General features: G+C 34.8%; 2 protein-coding genes across 3 annotated transcripts; one reads left to right on the top strand and one right to left on the bottom strand.

Moving 5' to 3' along the window:
* Nucleotides 1–16: 16 nt before the first annotated feature.
* Nucleotides 17–6,949, top strand: LOC132548580 (DNA-directed RNA polymerase III subunit RPC6-like). The gene is made up of 9 exons (XM_060212443.1): nucleotides 17–148; nucleotides 740–857; nucleotides 1,758–1,825; nucleotides 2,679–2,746; nucleotides 3,424–3,536; nucleotides 4,122–4,265; nucleotides 4,583–4,690; nucleotides 5,579–5,758; nucleotides 6,417–6,949. Exons 1-9 carry the CDS (start codon nucleotides 90–92, stop codon nucleotides 6,492–6,494), a joined length of 936 nt encoding a protein of 311 aa, XP_060068426.1. The 5' UTR covers nucleotides 17–89; the 3' UTR covers nucleotides 6,495–6,949.
* Nucleotides 6,950–13,593: 6,644 nt separating this feature from the next.
* Nucleotides 13,594–24,429, bottom strand: LOC132548590 (solute carrier family 25 member 45-like). Of its 2 annotated transcripts, none has more exons than XM_060212456.1 (8): nucleotides 24,355–24,429; nucleotides 22,869–22,955; nucleotides 21,331–21,388; nucleotides 18,821–18,913; nucleotides 17,884–17,927; nucleotides 16,362–16,442; nucleotides 14,513–14,765; nucleotides 13,594–14,118 (listed from the first exon to the last, which is right to left on the bottom strand). In XM_060212456.1, the coding sequence occupies exons 4-8, from the start codon at nucleotides 18,873–18,875 to the stop codon at nucleotides 13,655–13,657; spliced, it is 897 nt and encodes a 298-aa protein (XP_060068439.1). In that variant the 5' UTR covers nucleotides 18,876–18,913; nucleotides 21,331–21,388; nucleotides 22,869–22,955; nucleotides 24,355–24,429; the 3' UTR covers nucleotides 13,594–13,654. The 2 variants fall into 2 exon arrangements, with proteins under 2 accessions (XP_060068439.1, XP_060068438.1); XM_060212455.1 differs by having other exon boundaries at nucleotides 24,391–24,423.
* Between the last annotated feature and the right edge of the window lie 23 nt (nucleotides 24,430–24,452).

The raw sequence follows: 24,452 nt of genomic DNA, 5'->3' as shown, positions 1-24,452 counted from the left end.
TCTGCGATGGCATAAACCACATGCAACATCCGGTGAAAAAGTAAACAGCCGGAGATTGAAAAGATGACGGAAAACGCTGAAAGTTAAAAATGGCAACGTCTGTATCTGTCAAAGAAGAACCAGATGAAGCTATAGATTTGGAAACAAGGTGACAATATGTTACATGTCACAGGGTTTTATGTGCCACATGCATCGGGCGATTTTTTTTTGCATCAGTATCGGACCCCTAGTGTTGTTAACCTGTTAAGAGCTTGATATTTAAGACACACAAAGCTCTTTAAAACATATGCAAAGAATGTCTATATGTGTTTCAGACCTGTGACTGTCATCCCTTTTGATGACAGTGTCACTAAACTCACAAAGACTCTATGTTGTACAGAAGAGCCATGACAATCGTCTCGCTACAATCTACATGATGTGAAAAAAACACTGAAAAATATTAAGAAAGTTTTAAAGCTTACAACTTCCAACGACAGTTTGAAAAATATTGAAATTGCTAAAAAAAACCAACCAAACAAACAAGAAATTTTGATATCTATATTGAACAATTATAAATGTGTCATTAACAAACTATGTATCTTTTGATATGAAAATATAAATTTTATTACAATGTTATACCATAGTATGGGCCTTTTTGATATTTTGAGGGGGGTACTGATTTATGAATTTGATTCTTCAAATAGCAGAGAGAGATATTTATAGACTGCTTTGAGAATATGAATTATTTTTCATTGTCTAGATTTATTGAGCTCTGTCAGACGTATACAGATGGGATAACAGATGAAATTATACAACAGGAATTTCCACAGTGTAATGCCAAGCAGCGGGTTACTGCCATCAATAGACTACTGTCAACGGTATGATTAAGTAAAATTGGTCAGTGACATTGAGTGCTATTAAAAATTTTGTTTTATGCAACAATGAACATACTTTCAGAGAAAAATTAGGGACATGTGTATCAAATATGATAATGGTCATTATGGTCAATCCAAAACTCTCTTTGGCTGAAACATTTGACATTTTGATTTTCAGACGTGGTGAGTACAGGTATGAAATCTATCTTGAGACATACTGTATATGACCTAATAAGGGTGCAGGGTGCGGGTGATTGAAGACCAAGGGCGCCTTTAATATTACTTAAAATTTGGAAGTTTTTTGAAATGAACTATAGGTGATATGTATGTAGCAGACAGCTTCCAGTTCAACTGAGATTAAGTAGAAATTTGAAACAACTGTACTAGCCCTGGACATTGAAATCAGGTATGCTTTCAGTGTCCACAGTGCAGTCATAGTAATCCTCAGAATAGGCCTGTTTATATATTCTGAATAAAAAAAGTAGGTGTAGTAATTCTTTTTATCATTTCTAAACACAACTGGATGCTCAACCAAGAAATTTTCCTGAAAAAAAAGGCACGGGCGCCCATATTGATGCATGCACCCTAAAAAGGTCATATATGATTTGTGATGTTGAGATTTATTGGGGTGGCATGGCACAAGCTTGTAGTCACAAGTTTCATTGAGAGGGTACATATACTTTACTCCTAGTTGTTTTAACTTTGACCATATTTTTATCTCTGTAACATTTTTTATCAATATTTACACTCCTCCCTTTCCCAACCCCTCTTACACAACAAATTTCAGTTCATTACTTAGAAAAGATTGTTAAACTATCCTTGATATGTAATTTGACATTGGTGTGAAATCCATTTATTATATTTTCAATGGAAATGCTCATTTGATGCTATGTCTGTTTACAGGGAAAAGTTGATTTGTTGAAGCGAGGCACTAAACTGGTGTATAAACTAAAAGATCCGGATGCTGCCAGGTAACAATTTATATCATGGTGTTTCATATGTACCCATCATAAAAACCATCACAGACTTCTTGGATCAACACAATGTCACAGCCTGTATTGGTAGACGGATTATGTTGAAAGCTCAAATATCAATTTGCAAAGGGTTCTAGGATTCACATATGCTTTAATACATGAAATCATTTGAGATTTAAAATTTAGCATGATAAATTCAAGGTAATTTGTTTAAGTAAAATGAGTTGTCCTCCACCCAAGTAAACTGCTTAGTGAATTCCTAATATCTTCATGACACTGATACTAAGGCACATAGGCATAAATTGTACAAGATATGTCAAGTTGGCTTTGGTAATGCATTGAAACAGAATATAGTTCTCCACATTTACTGTAATAAGTTATGATCCATATGTATGTCTTGACTCCTGTCCCTGTGGTTCTTAAGGAAAACTTGATTGCTGAGAGAAGAGATGCCAATTCCTCAGATTTAATGAAATCAATCTGATCTGACCTGTTCAAATCATAATTTAGAAGTGAAAGTGGTTAATGAATGTCGAACCATAACATATAATACCATTATATACAAATAAGCAATAGAATTGGTTGTGAGGCTACTTACTTAAATACCATTTAAAACACCTGTTCACACTTGAAGAAATTTGCCCAGATATTTGTTCGGTGCAGATAGGCAAAGCTGTTGGCTAGAAGCATGTTTTGTCTCTTGATGTTTAAATTAGAGATATGAAATGTGATGTGTAGGTTACATGTAAAATTGTCATAATTCAGTGATGAAGGTTCAGAATACACAGACTTCCTGATTATACAGGATTCAGATTAGAGAGGTTGTTGATGATTTAATTTGTTATTTCAGTCAAGCAAAAGGGTCTGACAACCAAGAGAAGTTGGTCTATCAGATTATAAAGGATGCTGGCAACAAAGGTAATTATTAGTTTTTCCTTGATTGAGACATGATATCTAAACACTTAAACGTTTCAAAATTTAAATATATTGATTATAAAATATAATTTCCATTAATAATGTGAATACATGATATTATAGTGCACCGGAAAACATTCTGCATAATTGTCATTCTATTAACTTTGAAAACATTTTTGATTATCAATTTTACTTTAAACTGAAGTTATCTGAAAGTATTTTCAGAATTAGGAGGAAATTTAAAATGCCAATACAATAGTTAAATATTTTCTCCCTGCTGGGTTGGGTCTCTAAAGAAGTAATTGAAACTTTTACCTTTGTAAACACATGGTAAATTTTCAGTGCTTCTGAAGTTATGAAGTTATCTTGTGACAACTCACAAAACCACTGTGATTCTGAACTGAACTTTGAATTGGTACACCCTTTTTAGAAGATTAAGTATTATTACATTCATGATATTTTTCTTTACATATCTGGTACAGTTGTCAATCACCTTTAGTATTGTTGATCCTGACATTGTAGATATCTTTACAAGAAATGATTCAGCAATGAAGTTCTCAATGTTTGGTAAACCACTGCCCCAACCCACTCCTAATGTTATTGTATTATCTCTTTGAAAGTCACACTTTAAGTAATATTGCTAAGTTCAAGAATAAGAGAAACTTTGTCTTTTAACACAGGTATTTGGATTAGGGACATCAGATACAAGTGCAACCTTCTGTTAACACAAGTCAACAAGATACTGAAAAATTTAGAGAGCAAGAAATTGATAAAAGCTGTAAAGTCTGTGGCGGTAAGTTTTCAATACTCTGGCAAAGTAATCAAAGTTAATTAAAAATGTTACTTTTGTATAGAATTTAAATGAATAATAGTGCAGGTATCCATGTCTTTCCACATTTATCTATTGTTGGGAATGTGAACAAATTATTTAAAAATATCTTCCCATTCATCTCAAATTCAACTATAATTTTCTTGTTAATTAAAAGAGCTTTTATGAAAGTTGAAAATATACACGGTAGGCTTTACTTGGATGTGATGTGTGATTTAAAGACAATTTGATCACGTGTTTCTTCTTATAAATATCATTTTAAAACAATGCTTTACCTCTAATGAAATATAAACAGGTAATAATTTGCAGATAGAAAACTTTTTTTGTCAGGTTTTTACTGCAGAAAATTGGATGTATCACTTATGTTGTTTTTCCTTTTCTTTTTTTTTTTTCTTTCTTCTTTTTTGCCAAAAGGAAGAAATTTATTTGGTGTATCTTCCCAAATTCCCATTTATTCTCAAGTTATTCACAGTTTTCTATAAATTAACTTGACATTTGGGTATTCCTTACTAACAGCCCATTTGTTTTGTCTCTGAACTTGTCTGGTAGGCCTCGAAGAAGAAAGTCTACATGTTATACAACTTGGAGCCAGACCGGACAGTGACTGGAGGAGCCTGGTATAGTGACCAAGACTTCGAGTCAGAATTTGTAGAGGTTCTTAATCAACAGTGCTTCAAATATTTGGAACAGAAGGTGTGGTGTTCATTTTAATCTTGCCTGACATTTAATGCAAGGTGCTTTAAGATGCTTTCAGATGATATAAGGACAAATCATTTTTCTTCCATTTTTGAAGATAGGAATACACATTGTTCAAGAAGATAGGAATACACATTGTTCAAGACAAGGTGGTAACACACACAGTAAATATAGGCATTATTAAAGGGTGCAAAGTTCTAAAAGAAATTTATAGTCAGCCATCTTTTGTACTGATGCAGAAACAAAAGGAATAGGCACATAGCAGAAAATTTGTGATATTATGGTATATGCTGTATCCATGTTCATGTGTTCAGGCTGCCATCGCCAGGGAGAACCAGGTAGACCCAATAGCACAGAGGAATGCAGCCTTTACTTCATTATCTGATGTCTGGAAATATATCTCAGAGCTAGGCATTAGTAAGGTAAACTCATAGATCTTGATTACTATTGATGCACAACTCTTCTGTTGTATGAAAGTCTTATTCCATAGCAATGAGACCTTGTTTACTATTGATGCACAACTCTTCTGTTGTATGAAAGTCTTATTCCATAGCAATGAGACTTTGTTTACTATTAACGCACAACTCTTCTAATGTTCTTCTTTCCTCAAATAAGAAAAGCTCTTTGTGTTAAGATATCATAAAAGTTAAAAGGAAGTCCAATAAATGATTGACCTCCAATTATTCCAGACCCACAGAGCATGATAGAAACAATATTGTTTCTTTGGTCTTGATCAGTCAATAAACAGGATAATGTATTACAAAATGAGTAAATGCTACTCAACAGTGTACTGTGTGTTAAAATTGATGCCATGCTTATCCTGGACTAAGCCTTCAGAACAAATAGAAACTACTCTAAACATTTGGTTGCAATTTTGCTAAAACCAGTGAAACTAAACTAATATAGATGTGAGTGGGATTCTTACAATGTATGGTGATGGCATGTAGTTTATTAGTTTACTTTTGTTTAATATTGTTGTTTATCTTAATAATATCTTTTATTTATCCAGGGTTGCATATTTAGACAAGTCTAGTTTACAATATGGCCCTGCCGTAAAATATATACACATATCACAGAAAGATGTTACACTGGATGTTACCGGTACATAAAATACATAAACTATGAATATTAATTAATTATAAGATACAATGTAGAACAAACATTATTACAATACATAGTTGGCTAAGATATATTATAATGTCATCGAAATATTGCAACTGAAAGATACATAAAAACAGGCGTAAAATATATTCAAATATTACAGATATCAATGATTGTTGCAAGGCTAAAATCTGAAATTTCTTATTCAGGTTCAGCTATCTGTGGATGATATTGAAACAATCATGGATACCCTTATATATGATGGGAAAGTGGAACGATCTGTGACAGCATCATCTAGTACAGGAGAGGCCAGTTCCAAGCTGTACCGTGCAATAAAACCACTTGTACCTACCACTGGGCTTATGAGGATGCCCTGCGGATCTTGTCCTGTATGTCGATATTTTTATGATGTCCATGTTTAATACTTCTGTATTTCATAAAGGAAGAATTTTGATTTTCACTGTATACATGGTATTGTTTTGCCTAATTACTTTTTCTATTACTTTTGCAGTTTCCAATTTTTATTATTTTTCGTAAAATGTCATAATGTTAAAACTTAAAATCAATTTTGATAGAGCTGTACTTTTTTTTATCACCCGATAAAAAAATATTGCTTTAGTAATATGAATAGTTTAACCAAGTTAAAAAAATGTCCAGAAATAGTAACTTTATCATTATGATGAAAATTTGAGGGGATCATATCATGCTTGTTTGTCCCATTTTGGTTTCTATTTAATCACCCCAGTTCTTGTAGGTCAAATCAACTCCTTAAATATCCAGACTTGGGATGAATTGTCATGCCAGGTGACTTTTGTTATGAAATTGGTTCCTGGAAGACTGCTGTGAAGTGATCTAACTCTCATGCCTTACATTGCCCATAATGATGATTGTTACTCCTTTTCACTGTCAGTAATTAACTCGTATTCATTTGTGGTTTATGTTCAAAGTATTTGTTTGAAAGATGTTTGGGGATTAGTTTATTTAATTTGATTAATCTGGAAACTAAATACATCTAGAGACTAAATACATCTGCTTTTTCCTCTACAGGTATTTGACCAGTGCTGTGAAGGAGGTCCAGTGTCACCAACAAATTGTGTTTACATGAAGGAATGGCTCGAGTACTGACTAAGGACTGAACTTATAACATAACCTTAATGTGGGGATCAATTCTCAACTTGTCAATTGCTCAGGGGTCAGTGTCTAGGTCAGATGTTCCACCAACAAATAGAATAAAAATAGTAGGTGGCAATAAGAGGATGGAAGAATCAGTTGGGGACAATGTCCACATATGGAAATATCAGTGGCATACATAGGAACATCAGTCAGAGGAGTATGTGCTCTCTCATGTAACAGAAATGAAGAGTGATTTTTCTGTTTACACAGATACAAGGTCTCCCTTGTGAAGTGGATATTTGAGCACACCTTGATGAAAGAAGCAGGTTTTGTTTTTAACTATTAAGATTAATGTGCTTTGTGATATCAAAAGAGATATTGATGCATAATGTGTTGATAACAAACTATCGTGGATAATCTTACTAATTAAACTAAATAAATTTTGAAACAACCCATGGCTGACACAACCTCTTGGTGTTTTTTACAGGATATATAGAAAACTTCTGACACTTTGTAGTTAACCACATACTCTGTCGAACTTCCATGGTTTTATATTCTTCAAATCACTATAGTCATTTTAAGATGGTATCTAATGATGATGAGGTCACAATGTAGCATGATGCTTAACGAGGTCAAATTATACAGTCAATGCAGTCTTCTTGTACCTTAAATCAAATTTATGGACTGTTGATGGACATCCAACATAAAAATAGATATAAAATTTATTTATTTTACATTTGTAAATAACGATACAGCAATTTATACTAAACACTTGTTGGCCCAGACGTAAGCATGTGAGGGGACATACTGTGGGAGGAAAGAGGACACGATCAGAGAATCTACCACCTGTATTTTCATATCTTTTCTGGGAATCGAACCCAGGACAAAAGAGGTGAAAAGTGAGTGCATTACCACACCCAACATTATGACCAAAAGTGAGGAAATGCAAAGAAAGGCATTACGAAGGATAAAGTATGTTTAAGAAGATATTAATATCCCACATTTATTCATCTTCAATGATCATGCAATGGGTACAGCAGGTTAAATTGTTAAACTCTACCTTTAGGTCAGATTAGATGGTGTGTGATTGGAGCCATATGTATGTAAAGAATTTAACAAATTTCATTGTAAGCAAACCTGCTGAAATTGAACATGATTCAGAATGATGGGTGTCTTTTTATCAATCACATTGTCAATCTGGCATTTCTTGTGACCCAGGAAAATAACATTCTTAAAAAAAAAAAAAGAGGCCCAATGGGCCTGCATTGTTCCCCTGCCAAATATCATGCCTTTAGCACTTTTAGTTCAGGAGAAGCCATTTAAAGATTTTAACAAATTTGACCCCTGTGACCTTGAATAAAGGTCAAGGTCATTTCTTTTTCACAAACTTTGTTGGGCTTCATCCTAGGAACAAACCAGCCAAATACCAAACATTTGGTCCATTGGTTATTGAGATATTGTTTAAAGAGAAAAGTTGACGACGGATGCTGCACCTCCACATAAACTGACCTGGCTGTTTGGACTAGGAGATTAAAAAAAGAAAACAAATTCTGTAAATGAAACTAAACAATGTTTTATTAAAATACTTTCCCTAACATACAACCAGCATGCAGTATCATTAAAATAAGCAACACATAAGTGTAATTAGTCATCATAAATTCTCAACAGGGGGAAAAAAAGTAACAAAAATCATTACAGTTCCACAGAAACGTTTTCTGTATTTGTTTATCAGAAATACAGTTATACAGTGTTACAAATTAACCTAATTGATTCTGACACTTTAACAAGCAATCAGTAATATATAACTCAATTTTTTATCTTAAATTGTTTCAAATTTATCTGCAATATTTATGAAGTTTAGTTTAGGCAATATAAAATATCACAGCTCTGATTAAATTAAAACTAATTATTTATATTTCATATTCATTCACCTTTCCTGATACGTATCTGAGACTTTTACCAGGCTCTAAGTAAAGAAATGTTAACAAGAACTTATTTGGCCAAGAGAAATCATATGTAAAATTCATCACAAAAAGAAAAGTAATGAAAGGAAAAACATCACATCTTTTCATTTGCAGTAAACTGTAAAGCAAACATTTGTTACTAATTACAAGTTATTTGGACAGTATTGGATAAGGGTTTCAAAAAGCAATTATATAAATGGGAGAAAAACACAACAAAACAAAATAAAACTAAAAACAAAACACAAAAACAGGGATGATAATCCTCAGAAAATGTAATCACATTTAACACCATAATGAAGGACATAGCAGCAGTGACCATTAAATCTGACATTCCTAGGAAGTAGATTTGTCACCTACACAAACTTGGGTGGGGTGACAAAGCCAGTTCTAAGCTTGAGCTTCAAAGAGTTGCACTGTATCCAGTTATTTGTTAAAAGGTATCATTTGGAAGCTATCAATTATCACTACATATGCATAAAGTTTGATGTGCATCATTTTGGTGATATTGAAACTTCAGTATAAGTTCACTGGACAAATTTCATGCATTATTCATGATTTATTTACATCATTTTGAAATATGTTGGTTTCTATGCACACAGAAAGACCAGTATAGATAAATAAATGAATCTTCAAATGTAAACAAGGGGTAGAAAGCATGAGACAAAATTTAACACTGATAATTCTTTGAAAGACACTAAACAACAGTCAGTAGAAAGGATGAGACAAAATTTAACACAATCTGATAATTCTTTGAAAGACACTCAACAACAATTATAGAAAGCATGAGACAAAATTTAACACTGATAATTCTTTGAAAGACACTAAACAACAATTAGTAGAAAGGATGAGACAAAATTTAACATTGGATTAAAATTAAAACTGCGGTTATAGAAACTGTTATATCAAATTATTCCAATTAATGGAAGGTTTGGAAGTGAAGAAATAATTATATATGTAATTATATTCACAAGCTATATAAAAGTGAAAGTATTAACATTTTATAGATTATAATAAAAATTAAATTATTAAATTAAAAAATATTCACATTTTAGCTGAATATTGTCAATTTAGATATTGCTGTTTAATAAACATGAATTAATATCACTTCAAACAAAAGTATGAGATCATCTAGTGATTTTTGGGATTGTCTTATAAAAAAATCTTAAAAATGGTGAAATGGTATTTCCTGAACAAGTATACATTTTAAGTACCATAATATTATAATATTAAACAGCTATATTACCTGGACAGTTGCACCATCAAAACCAAAATAACAATGAACAAGTATCATAAACATAACTGGATTAATGGTAAGTCTATGGATTTCTTCTATTAAAAATGGTGAGACAATCAGATTTACTATCAAGTTCATGGGCTGGAAATAAATAATATACATATATGTTGGTAAAGTTATCACAGTTAGTCACAGCTAGTGTATATATTTGATACAGTCTGTAATATAAACATCAGTTTAACAATAACTGGTAACTACTCCAGATTGACTATCATGGTCTGTAGCACATTTAAAATGTGGAACAGAAATATTTGGCTGATTGTACATTACAAAGTATTTAAACAGTTTTGGGGAAAAACACCATATTTGCTCTTCAGGCACCATATAGATGTATAGAAATAATGTCTTACATATCTTAAATAAATTTTACAAGTACTGAATTGGCTATTTTTGGCTTCCAAATGCTACTTAGTGGGTATATATTAGATGAACTTACAAAATTATATATCTCAATAAAAAGTATAATGCTATAGTACTCTGTTTTAATCTATTAAACAAAACACATCATTCATATTTGTACAGTATATTATGACTGGACACCTTCAGAGATTTTTTTTACAAAGGACAACATCCTATGCTTCTTGTTGGACGAATGTATAATAAAGAGTAGCTAATGGATATTAAACGATAAACTTATAAGGTAAAAAAAACAATTTTAAAAACCAGTCAGATTTACATTTCAACAAATAGACAACCCATGAAAATATAAACTAGGAAAAATATTACTTTAACAATAAAAGTAGAAAATAGAAATATGACAAGTCGCCCTCATCTCTGTTTATCTGTTTATCTATTTATCTATTTATCTGTTTATCTGTTTATCTGTTTATCTGGACATTCCTGTTTCCTTAACATGTGCAGCTGGATGATATTAGGACATTTCAACAACAAAATCCACGAAATTAGTAATTTAGCAAATTAGTATTTCCCAATACCAAAACTAATCTACTGAGACTCTGACTACATGTATATAAAACAGTTTCAACATTGATTACATATTTATAATGTAAAATTACTACAACAGGGAACAGGTTTCAGTTTTGAAAATGCTGCAATTCAATAATATACTCTTTAAATGAGACAAAACTTACTCAGAAGGTTACAATAAAAATAACAATAGATCTGTTTAATGCACTATATTGAAAAAAAGGACATGGTATATTTCACCAGACCCAAAAATACTTAACTCAAATTTCAACTTATCAAACTTTTTACTTAATTTTCCAAGATCTCTTCCTTTTTTCTCTGCCAATAAAGCATGGATATTTAAATCATTGTAGGTATCTGATGATGGGACTATGTCTGAAACATTTCTGTGCCATTTCAAATTAAGTTTACAATACCTAAGGTAAAAACTTCATAAACAACATAATATTATACAAAACACAAAAAAGAAAAAACAGAGACAATCTTAGGAAATTAGGCCCGCAAACAAGCAGCTTTGTAGGGAATCCTACTCAGACTGAAATACAATGTTTAAAGTTAAATAAAAATATGGTTAAAAAAAACCCAACTGAAACCTGTCATTTATGAATCTTAAATTAACGTAATTTATCCTCTGCATAAGTGCCCTCTTTTAATGCTTTCTGTATAAGACACAAAACATTTTTGAAGAAAGCCCATTGATGGTTGGCTGAGATATTTGAGAGCAGGTAAATGTTAAATGGAAATTTACTATAGACATGATTTGTTGAAAATCCCCATTACAATTTACATAGAAAGCAACTTCTCATGTTCATATCAAAATATATCCCGATGGTATGAATTTAATAAGACCATCTGTTGACCAGACACAACAGTCAATACATTGTAATAAAAGTCTTGACTTCATTCGACTCTCTGTTAAAAAGTAGTTTTTCAAGATGGACATGATAAGGTCCTAATTGAAGTTAATGGGAATTTTGTGGACCAAACCATGGGGACCATTTTGAATGTCACACAGGTCAAAACTTCAGTTCGGAGTATCTTTGGTCTATAACCTCATTATTGAAAGTCCTGCCTCAATACGACTTTCTGTATAAATAAAGTAGAAAACACAATTTTTTCAAAGATTGATTACAACCTTATAGGTCACATGGGTCCAAAGTTCATCTAGGACCAACTCTGGATCTGTCCTATCATTACACTTAGGGTGTTTTACTTATGGAAATCTGATTTCTGTATAATTATGTACTTAGGAGGCAAAAGGATATATGAATTTAAGATCATGGAACAGGCTCTTTTAACTATTGTAGACCCTTTCTCTCAGGATGAATAGTGATAACAAGGGTTTCAAGATGATTGTTATGACAGCCATTATATATATCATACAAGTCAGGTATTTCATATAGGATTCTTGTCTTTATTACTAATGAAGTGAAGCAAGACTCTATTGCTACTAATGTCGACCCTTAGCACCCTAAGCCATGACCACCACTAATGACTGACCCTCAGTACTCTGAGCACCCTAAGCAATGATCACCACTAATGACTGACCCTCAGCACCCTGAGCCGTGATCAGCACTAATGACTGACCCTCAGCGCCCTGAGCCGTGATCAGCACTAATGACTGACCCTCAGCACCCTGAGCCGTGATCAACACTATTGACTGACCCTCAGCACCCTGAGCCGTGATCAGCACTAATGACTGACCCTCAGCACCCTGAGCCGTGATCACCACTAATGACTGACCCTCAGCACCCTGAGCCGTGATCAGCACTAATGACTGACCCTCAGCACCCTGAGCCGTGATCAGCACTAATGACTGACCCTCAGCACCCTGAGGCGTGATCAGCACTAATGACTGACACTCAGCACCCTGAGCCGTGATCACCACTAATGACTGACCCTCAGCACCCTAAGCCAGGACCACCACTAATGACTGACTATCAGCACTCTGAGCCGTGATCAGTACTAGGACTGACCCTCAGCACTCTGAGCCGTGATTGCCACTATGACTGACCCTCAGCACCCTGAGCCGTGATAAACAATAGGACTGACCCTCAGCACCCTGAGCCATGATCACCACTAGGACTGACCCTCAGCACCCTGAGCCATGACCACCACTAATGACTGACCCTCAGCACTCTGAGCCGTGACTGCCACTATGACTGACCCTCAGCACTCTGAGCTGTGATCACCACTAATGACTGACCCTCAGCACCCTAAGCCGTGACCACCACTAATGACTGACTATCAGCACCCTGAGCCGTGACTGCCACTATGACTGACCCTCAGCACCCTGAGCCGTGATCTCCACTATGACTCACCCTCCGCACCCTCTGAGCCGTGATTGCCACTATGACTCGCCCTCAGCACCCTGAGCCGTGATCACCACTAACGACTGACCCTCAGCACCTTGAGCCGTGATTGCCACTATGACTGACCCTCAGCATCCTGAGCTATGACCACCACTAATGACTGACCCTCAGCACCCTGAGCTGTGATCACCACTAATGACTGACCCTCAGCACCCTGAGCTATGACCACCACTAATGACTGACCCTCAGCACCCTGAGCTATGACCACCACTAATGACTGACCTTCAGCACCCTAAGCCGTGACCACCACTAATGACTGACCCTCAGCGCCCCGAGCTATGACCACTAAAATGAGTATAGATTCTGACTGTTGCTACATATCAATGATTTCTGTAGAGTTTCATAAAAATATGACCAACACTTTCTAAAATTTTGAAAAATATTTTACACTCAGTGATCCCTAATGGCCCAACCAGAAAACCCTCTGGAGTAGAGTCTCTTGTTGTGTATAGTTTCTGATCCCCATTAGACTCCTGAGAACTTGGACTCTGTGACCCTAATGGTCCCTTGAGAGGTCAGGGGATTGGAGCGACTTACATGCTGAGTATACTAATATCAATATTAGGAAAACAAACAAGCATTGCTACATTCTAATATACTTACTTATTAGTTCAGTTAAGCATAACTGACTTCCTCTCCAAGAAGTTTCATACTTTCAGCGTAGACCATAAATGTGACGGCATTGACTGGAAATGCTCTCACAGCAACCATGGACAGACCTCGGAAAAACACTGATGGACCATCCTGTCTGTAACAAGCTCTTGTACAATCTACAAAACCTTTAAACTGCTTGCTATCACAGTCAGCCTGAAGACGACTTTTCACCACATCAAAAGGCATGATAGCCATCCAACTCAGCACGCCAGCTATACCACCAGCAAAAAAATTTTGCACAGCAGAGGGTATAAAAGGTAGCTTACTTGAACCATTGAAGGTAAGAAACTCGAACACCAGGAAGTAAATACCATTGGCTGGAACATCCCTGATACACTGTGTAGGCAGGCCTCGGTACATTCCTCTTAAACCATGTTGCCTCACAATGTGTGCAGCACCCTCCAAGGGACCTTTGTAAAATTTGGCTATAAAGGGCAAAAACAGAATGGTGTCTCATACATTAAGTTGAGAAGATACAATATCAATCTGTTAGCTATGAACAATATTTCAAAAGTTCTGATTAATAGGCTATTAATATTTCTAATTTCCAATATATTTGATAATATTTGTTCTGGCTTTTCTTCTTGATTCATTCTGTATAAGAGAACAGGGCAGCAATCACAAATCAGAACAAGGGGCAAACACGTTAAACTCCAGTGTGGGCTTATTGAAGGACAATGAACAACTAGCATTTTACTGAACTGCAATAGACATGGGTGGCCTTATTACTACTAGGTAAGTATCACCATCAAGTTATGAACACTTTGCATTGACACAAATTTCAAGATACAGTCAATTTCACCTATATATAATGCTAACCTCCTTGGTTGTGGCCATGAGGTATTTGTGATTGTAAGACCACCTTAATGACCTCTGCTGGACATGCTGGGATCAACTGGACCACACCTCCTAAACAACCTGCAAACAATATCTTGAGGTAGGGAGGCGTACTGTTTTCTTCCTTGTTTCCACCAAGTACCTTCAGCGTGTATCCATACACTCCGAAATAAACTGAATTGATCACTCCTGCAGAAAGCATGGGCCAGGAAAGTCCACGAAAAAAACCTTTGGACTGCAAAAAGTATCAGAATGCATTAACATGTTGTCCTAGTCATATCAAATAGCTAACAGACTTGGACCTGTTGGTGGTCACTTTTAACAGAAACTGACCAGTCCTGCAATAGGCTTTTGGTCACCAATATCTTCAATTATTTTACTTCAAGTTGTTCCCAAAGTCCAAAAGTGTAAAATGTTATTTTGACTTTACGCCTAAGTCTATATCTTTTGTTGAATCCTTGCATATAAGCTGTGAGAACAGTTTTTCCATTGCACTAACAGATATCTTTCACCACATATGTTTACAAAACCAATGATACACCTTTCACAAAAAAACATTCAGGTTACAAACAGAATTAATTTTCTGTAAGTCAGATTTCATCGATGGCAAATACTTGTACAAATCAGAATTATCAATGGTAGGAAAAGCTAACAAACATTAGAGCACTGAAATGATGAAGAAATAAGGACAAGCTAGGGAAGAAAACTTGCTGAAATGTGCAGGCAGATGTTTGGCTGGGTAACATATTACATATCATTCCATCGATTTTACAAAAGTAACTGGAACTATTTTTTAGAGCAATATTTGAGAACTTATGCATATAAGCAGTCTAGACCACTGGTATATATATATCAAATGTATGTTTAAGATATCTTAAGCAAAATGATTACTTTACACCTAAGTCAGAACAGAGAGAGATCTATATGAATTACAGTGAACATAACCAGACAACTGAGTAGTATGGAAACTACAGGCCCTGTAGGCCAACACAAGAGCACAAGAAACACTCTGTATGCAACAACTGTATCAATATTTACCATAATGGGAACTCAATGGCTGTTTTGTAAATAGAATAACCTTGGGGAAGCTATATTAGACAGTGAATGTATGCTGACAATGATCTCATTTGGCCATATTTTAGAGAGGCACTTCCTCCTCCTGTATAACCATCAACTATACAACAATTCTATCAAGTGTACCTTTGCAGTTAGCAAAAGAGGTCAACTTTATACACACAATTATCAAAACACAACCAGTCTGAAGACAGACTATATCTAAAAAGTAATACCTGTTGCACTTCAACATTGGTTCTATACTAGACTTATAAATAGTAAATAACTTGATGTTAAAATGGAGGCATCAGAAAAGCAGTTATAGTTAAGCATGTCTACAATTAAAGAGATGCCATGAAATTACAATTATAAAGTATTTTATTGTGGTAACATATATGTCTTGAAGGAGGACAAACAACAGGGTGACACAAGTTAATTCATGAGCCCAGACCCAAATTGTTACATTTCCATCAAACACCCTTCATACCTTAGGGTATCCTAAGTGGGGTCCAGAAACAGAAATCTGTCAAATAGGATATGACGGGTTGACTCTACACTCTCTACCTAAATGATACAAAATTCATACTTTTTTAAACAATATATAATATTCAAATCAGGGTAGGTTTTGTTTAGCCCAGACTAAGTTCTGCCTTTACTTTCATGGTCCTGATATTCAAACACTAGACCTTGGGTTAACTACAATGTCTTCATGCCTGTTTGGGAGTGATTTATCATCAATCGAATTTCATTAACAACAAAACACTCAACAAGTACCCACCAATTTCTGTTTCCTTACTGTAGACACACAGTCTGATAACGACTTGTACTTGTTCTCCACAGACTGAACCTGTAACTGGACCTGAAATTATATAAAGGAGAGAGTTCAGTTTTCACTGTTACCATCTTTCTGTATGACAATCATTCTCTATAATTTATACTACACTTGTTCTCTACAGACTGAACCTGTAACTGGACCTGAAATAATACAGGGCTCTCACAGCCCATTTTGGGGCTGGGGCCCGTGGGCCTTAGAATTGGTAAAAATAATGGTGTTTTCCTTATAATTGGGAAAACTTGGGGTCTAAATTGGGAAAAAAAGATACCATTTTGCATCGGGAATGGGGCCGATATTTGGCCCCAAATCTGGCAGATCGAGAGCCCTGTAATATAAAGGAGAGAGTTCAGTATTCACTGTTACCATATTTCTATATGACAATCATTCTCTACAATTTATACTACACTTGTTCTCTACAGACTGAACCTGTAACTGGACCTATAGTAACGTAATATATAGCAGGTTAGTATTCACTGTCACCATCATTATATACTACACTTGTTCTCTACAGACTGAACCTGTAACTGGACCTATAGTAACGTAATATATAGCAGGTTAGTATTCACTGTCACCATCATTATATACTACACTTGTTCTCTACAGACTGAACCTGTAACTGGACCTATAGTAACGAAATATATAGCAGGTTAGTATTCACTGTCACCATCATTATATACTACACTTGTTCTCTACAGACTGAACCTGTAACTGGACCTATAGTAACGCAATATATAGTAGGTTAGTATTCACTGTCACCATCATTATATACTACACTTGTTCTCTACAGAACCTGTAGGACCTATAGTAACGCAATATATAGCAGGTTAGTATTCACTGTCACCATCATTATATACTACACTTGTTCTCTACAGACTGAACCTGTAACTGGACCTATAGTAACGCAATATATAGCAGGTTAGTATTCACTGTCACCATCATTATATACTACACTTGTTCTCTACAGACTGAACCTGTAACTGGACCTATAGTATATAGCAGGTTAGTATTCACTGTCACCATCATTATATACTACATATTCTACTGCCTGTAACTGGACCTATAGTAACGCAATATATAGCAGGTTAGTATTCACTGTCACCATCATTATATACTACACTTGTTCTCTACAGACTGAACCTGTAACTGGACCTATAGTAACGCAATATATAGTAGGTTAGTATTCACTGTCACCATCATTATATATAGTATTCACTAATCATTATATACTACACTTGAAGGGATTAAAGGAAGGGATTAAATATCTACAGCAATCTATACTACAGTGAACAGTCACTTTTTCCTGTTTTATTCATTGCCTAACACATACATATAATATGACATGCATGGTTCAACTATATTGTACGACATAATGCCATACCGTAGTATGTTACAAATATAATGTATTGTTGCACAACTGCATACAACGTACATTAAAATCCTGGTACATATACTTGAGTACACTTACCTTTACAGTGTCAAAGGGATGGCCAGCTATTACTCCCACAGAACCTAAACATATCAAATCAATGAGACACACAAAACAAGAATGAGTGATGATTTTCCAATTAACCATAAATCATATAAAGTCACAGTGAAAATCAACATCTAACTTAAACAGAGATTTCGGAGTGTTCATTTCCATCCTCACTACCTTCATTAATACATTTATGAAACAGAAAAATCAAAAATTCATTGACAAGTATTCTCTGTTATATTAGTGGTAAATAATAGTGATGAGTTTATTAATTTATTGTGTTCAACAAGTTTTACATCAGCTACAATGGCATTTTGGTCTTTCAGTGGACAAGCCCATTTGGTACCATATGGTTGATTATATATGACAGCTGACAGTGGTTTTCTACAGACGAACAATTATTTCACCTGAACTTCTTCAATACTTTAAGAGTATCACAACCCTTTGAAATGAAGATATTTTTGAAACATAATAAATAAATAGATAAAACCAAGTAATTCCTCAGGTTAAACATTGGACTTTCCATATCATTACACCTAGACTTATTGTCAAGATATTGAGTAATGTTTGACATCGGTTAATATATACACACTCTAAACCTTATAAAAATATGGGGTATCGATGTAAAATGAAAGACATTTATACACTCAATTTTTATTGGGTTTTCATATTGGATTTATTGTGTTGTGGTTATTAATTGATGTCATACATCACTCAAAATCCTGAAACAAAGTTCCTGTGATTATGATAGGAAATCACGCCTTCCTTATGAAGGGAAGTAACTCTCTGATGGAAAACCTAACATGGATGTTATTTTTTCTCTTGTAATTAAATGTGCCACAGCAACCTTTACCTCAATGATAAATATGCAACATAACAATCTAGAGATATTTATTGGAGAAAAAAATAAAATCCTGAACTGACCTACCTGCAATGGCTCCTGCCAAGTAGTCATTCAGTATATAGGAAGGACTCTTCTCCATCTTTGTTGTCAGCTTAAATCAATAACTAGTCTTTTTATCTGTAAGAGGAACAGAAAACCAATATAAAGTTAAGATTACCTCTGTAAATATAGAAAATAAGACAAAGTTTAGAGGAAAGATAAGCATCTTTTGCTGCGGAGTAATAACAAAGAAACCACCTAGCATACTTATAGGGAGGATCTGGACAAGTAACGGGGTAACCTGGAACATATCACAGCTACATCTCTCACCAGGTAAAGTAACGGGGTAACCTGGAACATATCACAGCTACATCTCTCACCAGGTAAAGTAACGGGGTAACCTGGAACATATCACAGCTACATCTCTCACCAGGTAAAGTAACGGGGTAACCTGGAACATATCACAGCTACATCTCTCACCAGGTAAAGTAACGGGGTAACCTGGAACATATCACAGCTACATCTCTCACCAGGTAAAGTAACGGGGTAACCTGGAACATATCACAGCTACATCTCTCACCAGGTAAAGTAACGGGGTAACCTGGAACATATCACAGCTACATCTCTCACCAGGCAAAGCAACAAGGTAACCTGGAACATATCATAGCTACATCTATCACCAGGCAAAGTAACAGGGTAACCTGGAACATATCACAGCTATATCTCTCACCAGGCAAAGTAACGGGGTAACCTGGAACATATCACAGATACATCTCTCACCAGGCAAAGTAACGGGGTAACCTGGAACATACCACAGCTACATCTCTCACCAGGCAAAGTAACAAGGTAACCTGGAACATATCACAGCTACATCTCTCACCAGGCAAAGTAACGGGGTAACCTGGAACATATCACAGCTACATCTCTCACCAGGTAAAGTAACGGGGTAACCTGGAACATATCACAGCTACATCTCTCACCAGGCAAAGTAACGGGGTAACCTGGAACATATCACAGCTACATCTCTCACCTGGTAAAGTAACGGGGTAACCTGGAACATATCACAGCTACATCTCTCACCAGGCAAAGTAACGGGGTAACCTGGAACATATCACAACTACATCTCTCACCAGATAAAGTAACAGGGTAACCTGGAACATATCAGAGCTACATCTCTCACCAGGCAAAGTAACGGGGTAACCTGGAACATATCACAGCTACATCTCTCACCAGGTAAAGTAACGGGGTAACCTGGAACATATCACAGCTACATCTCTCACCAGGCAAAGTAATGGGGTAACCTGGAACATATCACAGCTACATCTCTCACCAGGCAAAGTAATGGGGTAACCTGGAACAGCTACATCTTCCAACAGGCATACTAATTTGGGGATCTGGAACTTATTGGAGAGATCCCTCCCATTAGCCATAGTAATGAAGTAACCATGAACATATGAGAGTAATGTCTCCTGTTTAGGAACAAGAAAACCACCAGTCATACTAATAAGGGGATCTGCAACTTAATGAAGTTGTATATTATGTTAAGTAACAAGGAAGCCATCCAATATATTAATGGGGGGATCTGGAAAATATAACGGCTACCCAGGTATGTCCTGGGGTTAGTATGAGAAAACTTCCATGTATACTAATGAAGAAATCCGCAAAATACTGGAGCTATATCTCATGTTTGGTGACCATTAGGATGTCATGTCAAATAAAACAAGAGGTCCATGGGCCTTAGTAGTCATCTGACTGTAAAAGACCAGTAAATGATATGACAGCAGTAGTGGTAGGGGTACAAATTTTGAATTTTAGCAGTCAATGTGAAAAACAAAATCTGCTTTCTTCAAGCAGGCTCTTAACATTTTCACAGAATTTCAGTTCTTGGGACCAAGTTGACCTAGAGAAGCTTAATCAAATATGTCTTTTAAGATGGAAGCCATATCAGATTTTGGACTAACCCAAAAAATAACACCAATTTGTCATAACCATCTCGGGACCATTCTAGGCAACTTTGGACTATATGTGACTCTGGATATTGAAATGTTTAAAGTGTAGAAACTTTATGGATGACAGCCAAACAAATCACTCCTTTTTATGTTCCTAAATGCATTCTTTTTAAAACCAATATTTCAAGTCCATTTCAAAATTATTACCAAACATTTTTGTTGGCAAATAATAGCTAATTTCTTCTGAAATCACTTGGCTAAAAACAATGAGGGATATCTAAAAATTTTTCAAACCATCCTATTGCTTAAAAGAAAATATTCAAACCAAGTCCAACAAGTTCAAAAGAGATCAGTTGAAAATTGAAAGAAAAAGACATGAAACCAGAGAGTAAAAACAAGATATTTTAAAAGAAAGAGGCACAAAAGTATATAATGGATAAACAAAGCCATGAAATAGCTTCAGACAACATTGTCTTCCTTTATGATGTTCTGGTGACCAACTTATGTATACCACTGTTAAATTTACAGTCAGCTTTAAGACATTATGATGAGTGACCAAACTATAACCGTTTGGTTATCATATTCACACAACACAAAATAACTTACCGACTTTTGTGTACATTCCAGTCAATCTGTGAAGCTGGCCGGTCCCTTATTATCAGTTCTGCAAATAGAACAACGCCTTGATGAACTTCCAAGAAATTTATGCTGGGTATCAAGCTTAACCCAGTCTAGATGAAATGTGTTTCCAAAAAAAAATCAGATTTTTACACACCAAAAAAATCCTGTGCAAAATACATCTCTCTGGACTATATTCAATGCTTTGTTAAGTTTGATGAACAGCTGTGATGGATCATGGGCAAAGATCCTATCAGTAGTAATACTAGTGACCAGCTTCTTCATTCATTATCCACTATACAGATGTTACCAAGGAAACACAAAAGACTTCCATTTATTTTCATACAATGATGTACATAAGGTACATTGTGTATATCCAGCATTTAAGAGTTCTCCTCAAATTGTATAAGTATATAAAAGCATATTTACTAATGAAACAAAAGTTCACTCTAATAATAATGTTCCTAGTATTGTAAAATATATTCAAATTCAATCATACTTACAGAACCCCAGTTACGTTATCTTTTACCGATAGAAAATACCTTGTACAGTAGTGTTTGTCAAGCAAAATTATAGTTCATTTCATAATATCTATGATTATGTGTCTTTAGTATTTCAAATATATTACATGTATGCTCATTAATTCAGTACCATGTTATAAGAGTAATAATCCCATGCCCGGTTATGAGTCACAAGCATCTTTTGTAGTTTCGGATGAAATAAGAGATGAATAATTGCAGGGTTATGCAATTGCCCACAATTTTCTTGATACATTTGGTTTCAGTGATTTTATTCTATCCGTGAAAAATAGAACCTCTTGAAAATAAACCTCTGTGATATTTGTAAACAACCTCTACGACACCTGTAAACAACCCTGTCCAACATCTAAGCATTCTTTATCATATCATTCCCTGGTGTGTGTTTTATATTGTATAATCATTTATCTTCATATCTAATATTGTGCAAGTTCAATGAATACTTAAAATTAAAATCAATAAATTCCAACTTGATCCTTCCTTGAGCCAAAAAGAAGATATTTCTTAAATTGACATAGTATAGTGAAGCATGCACTTTATCAATTTAAAGTTATCTAAAAGTATTGATTAAAGATACATTAATTAATTTTTCCTTCATGACTAATGGCGCACCATGCAAGGCATCATGGTGAGTCAAAAATGTTGTTCATACACTTTTCTCCCCCATGAAAATTTTGAGAAGTTGGCAAGTATGTATACAATCTTTGGCCTGCATATATATGTAAGAACCCAGTCTATAGGAAACCAATTCAGCTTTTTCTCTACTTATAAAAGGTTTTACAGATTAACTTCATGGATTTTTACAAGATATCCCCTCCAGTAAAATTCAAACCAAAAAATGTTGATTGACAATTAAGATTTCTTTGAAGAAATTACTCACACTTAAAACCCTGTGGAGCTAAATTCCCAGTGGGTTACAGTTTTACCTGGAGATACATACATATATAAATATATATAATATATATATATACATACATCTATGTGGGTTACCTGAAATGGAGATAACATGTCACACAACAACTGCTCTCTTGTCAACTTCTTGGACATTCATACTGATGACGGATGGTACTTCTTCAACTTTTTAGAAAAACAAAAGTTTGCTGTTTTGGTGAACATAACAATATAGTTATAGCAATTTAGATATGGTCCCTGCATGAACAACCTGATTTTAAATAAATTGCTAAATAGCATGTCCATATCAAATCAATTCAAATTATAGGAGTTATAATTTCAATCTATAAAGAGCCCAGCTCTGAGATGCCACGAAAACATGAGTGAAGCTCTTTCTAAAACTGAATAATGCCTCTAACCATCAACAGAATTGCCTCCGTTATCCAAGATAATCATACAATCCTTAATTTGAAAAGACAGTATTCCTAAGACATCTGAAGAATACCCCTGAACGGAAGGGAGATGTACTTTTATCACAAACACAAAAGACTTTACAGAATTACCTAAAATAACTGTATGTTAACTAACATTTTAAGCCAATCTAATTGTAATTAAAAATTTCCATTGTTTAAAAGGGTAAAAAACAACATTCCGTTATGACAATGCCAATCATTAGCAATGTCAGTACAACATATACACAAGCACAAAAATTGCTTACTGAAACACAGAAAATACAAACATTTCTATTATTAAATGCTATAAAAATCAAACACAGATTAAAAAAAGATTTTTGCTGTTACATTCGCTTTGTATTTGATCTAAGCTAATTGTGGGTAATCAGTAACATGCTGTGTGTAATATGGGAGGGGACAATGTACGGCTTACTGTCGTTTTTGACATGTATCCATATTGCAATGTATACATACAACACAAGTTTCCAGCATGTACCTAGACATATTTTTTTAAAAAGTTTTGTTATGTTTAATCACGCGTATTGAATTACTGTTTCGCAGGTACAATATGCTGGTGTTAAAATATAACGGTCAGCCTTTTGGCAACACTATACTCTTTTCAGGCATGGTCTGTTTCATATCAAATTACTCTCATGAGCCTATAAATAAAATGTAGTATCAACCTTTTGGAGAATTAACGTCACGTTGACCAGTTATATTTCTATAATCACTAATAGCATAATGAACTTGTGCAAGTCTATGATGTATCCTACTTTCACTTTCGCAATACAAGTCTTTAGAAATAAATGTTTGAACAAAATAGATGATTTAAGTTGCGGTTCCAGTACCACAATACGTGACCTTGTATATATAGTCACATGATGGTTTGATCAAACGTTATGGATTTAAAAAGACTTCAAACTTCAAAAAAAAAATTTGGTGTTATTGACATTATTCGGAGCGCCCCCTGTCAGCTACTTAACATGAATTCCCCGGATGTTGTTTTCGCAGACAATTTTCCAAATGTCATCAATAGACAAACGTTAATCACTCTCCTATTAGGAGTTGCGCAAATGTAAGAATTAACCTAAATGAACACATGAACAATGATGAGTTAAAATTTAAGTGATTACATGTGAACATTAAGGAGATGTGTGTTAAAATGGTACTGTTTGGTGCTTGTTCTCCCACTGTTGAATCATGTGTTTCCGCCATTACGTGGCTTACAACG

Source organism: Ylistrum balloti, unplaced genomic scaffold, assembly GCF_031769215.1.
Source record: "Ylistrum balloti isolate Yb309-2 unplaced genomic scaffold, AGI_CSIRO_Ybal_v1 Utg370018, whole genome shotgun sequence".
Taxonomy (NCBI): Eukaryota; Metazoa; Mollusca; class Bivalvia; order Pectinida; family Pectinidae; genus Ylistrum; species Ylistrum balloti.
This window is presented reverse-complemented; position numbering and strand designations above follow the sequence as displayed.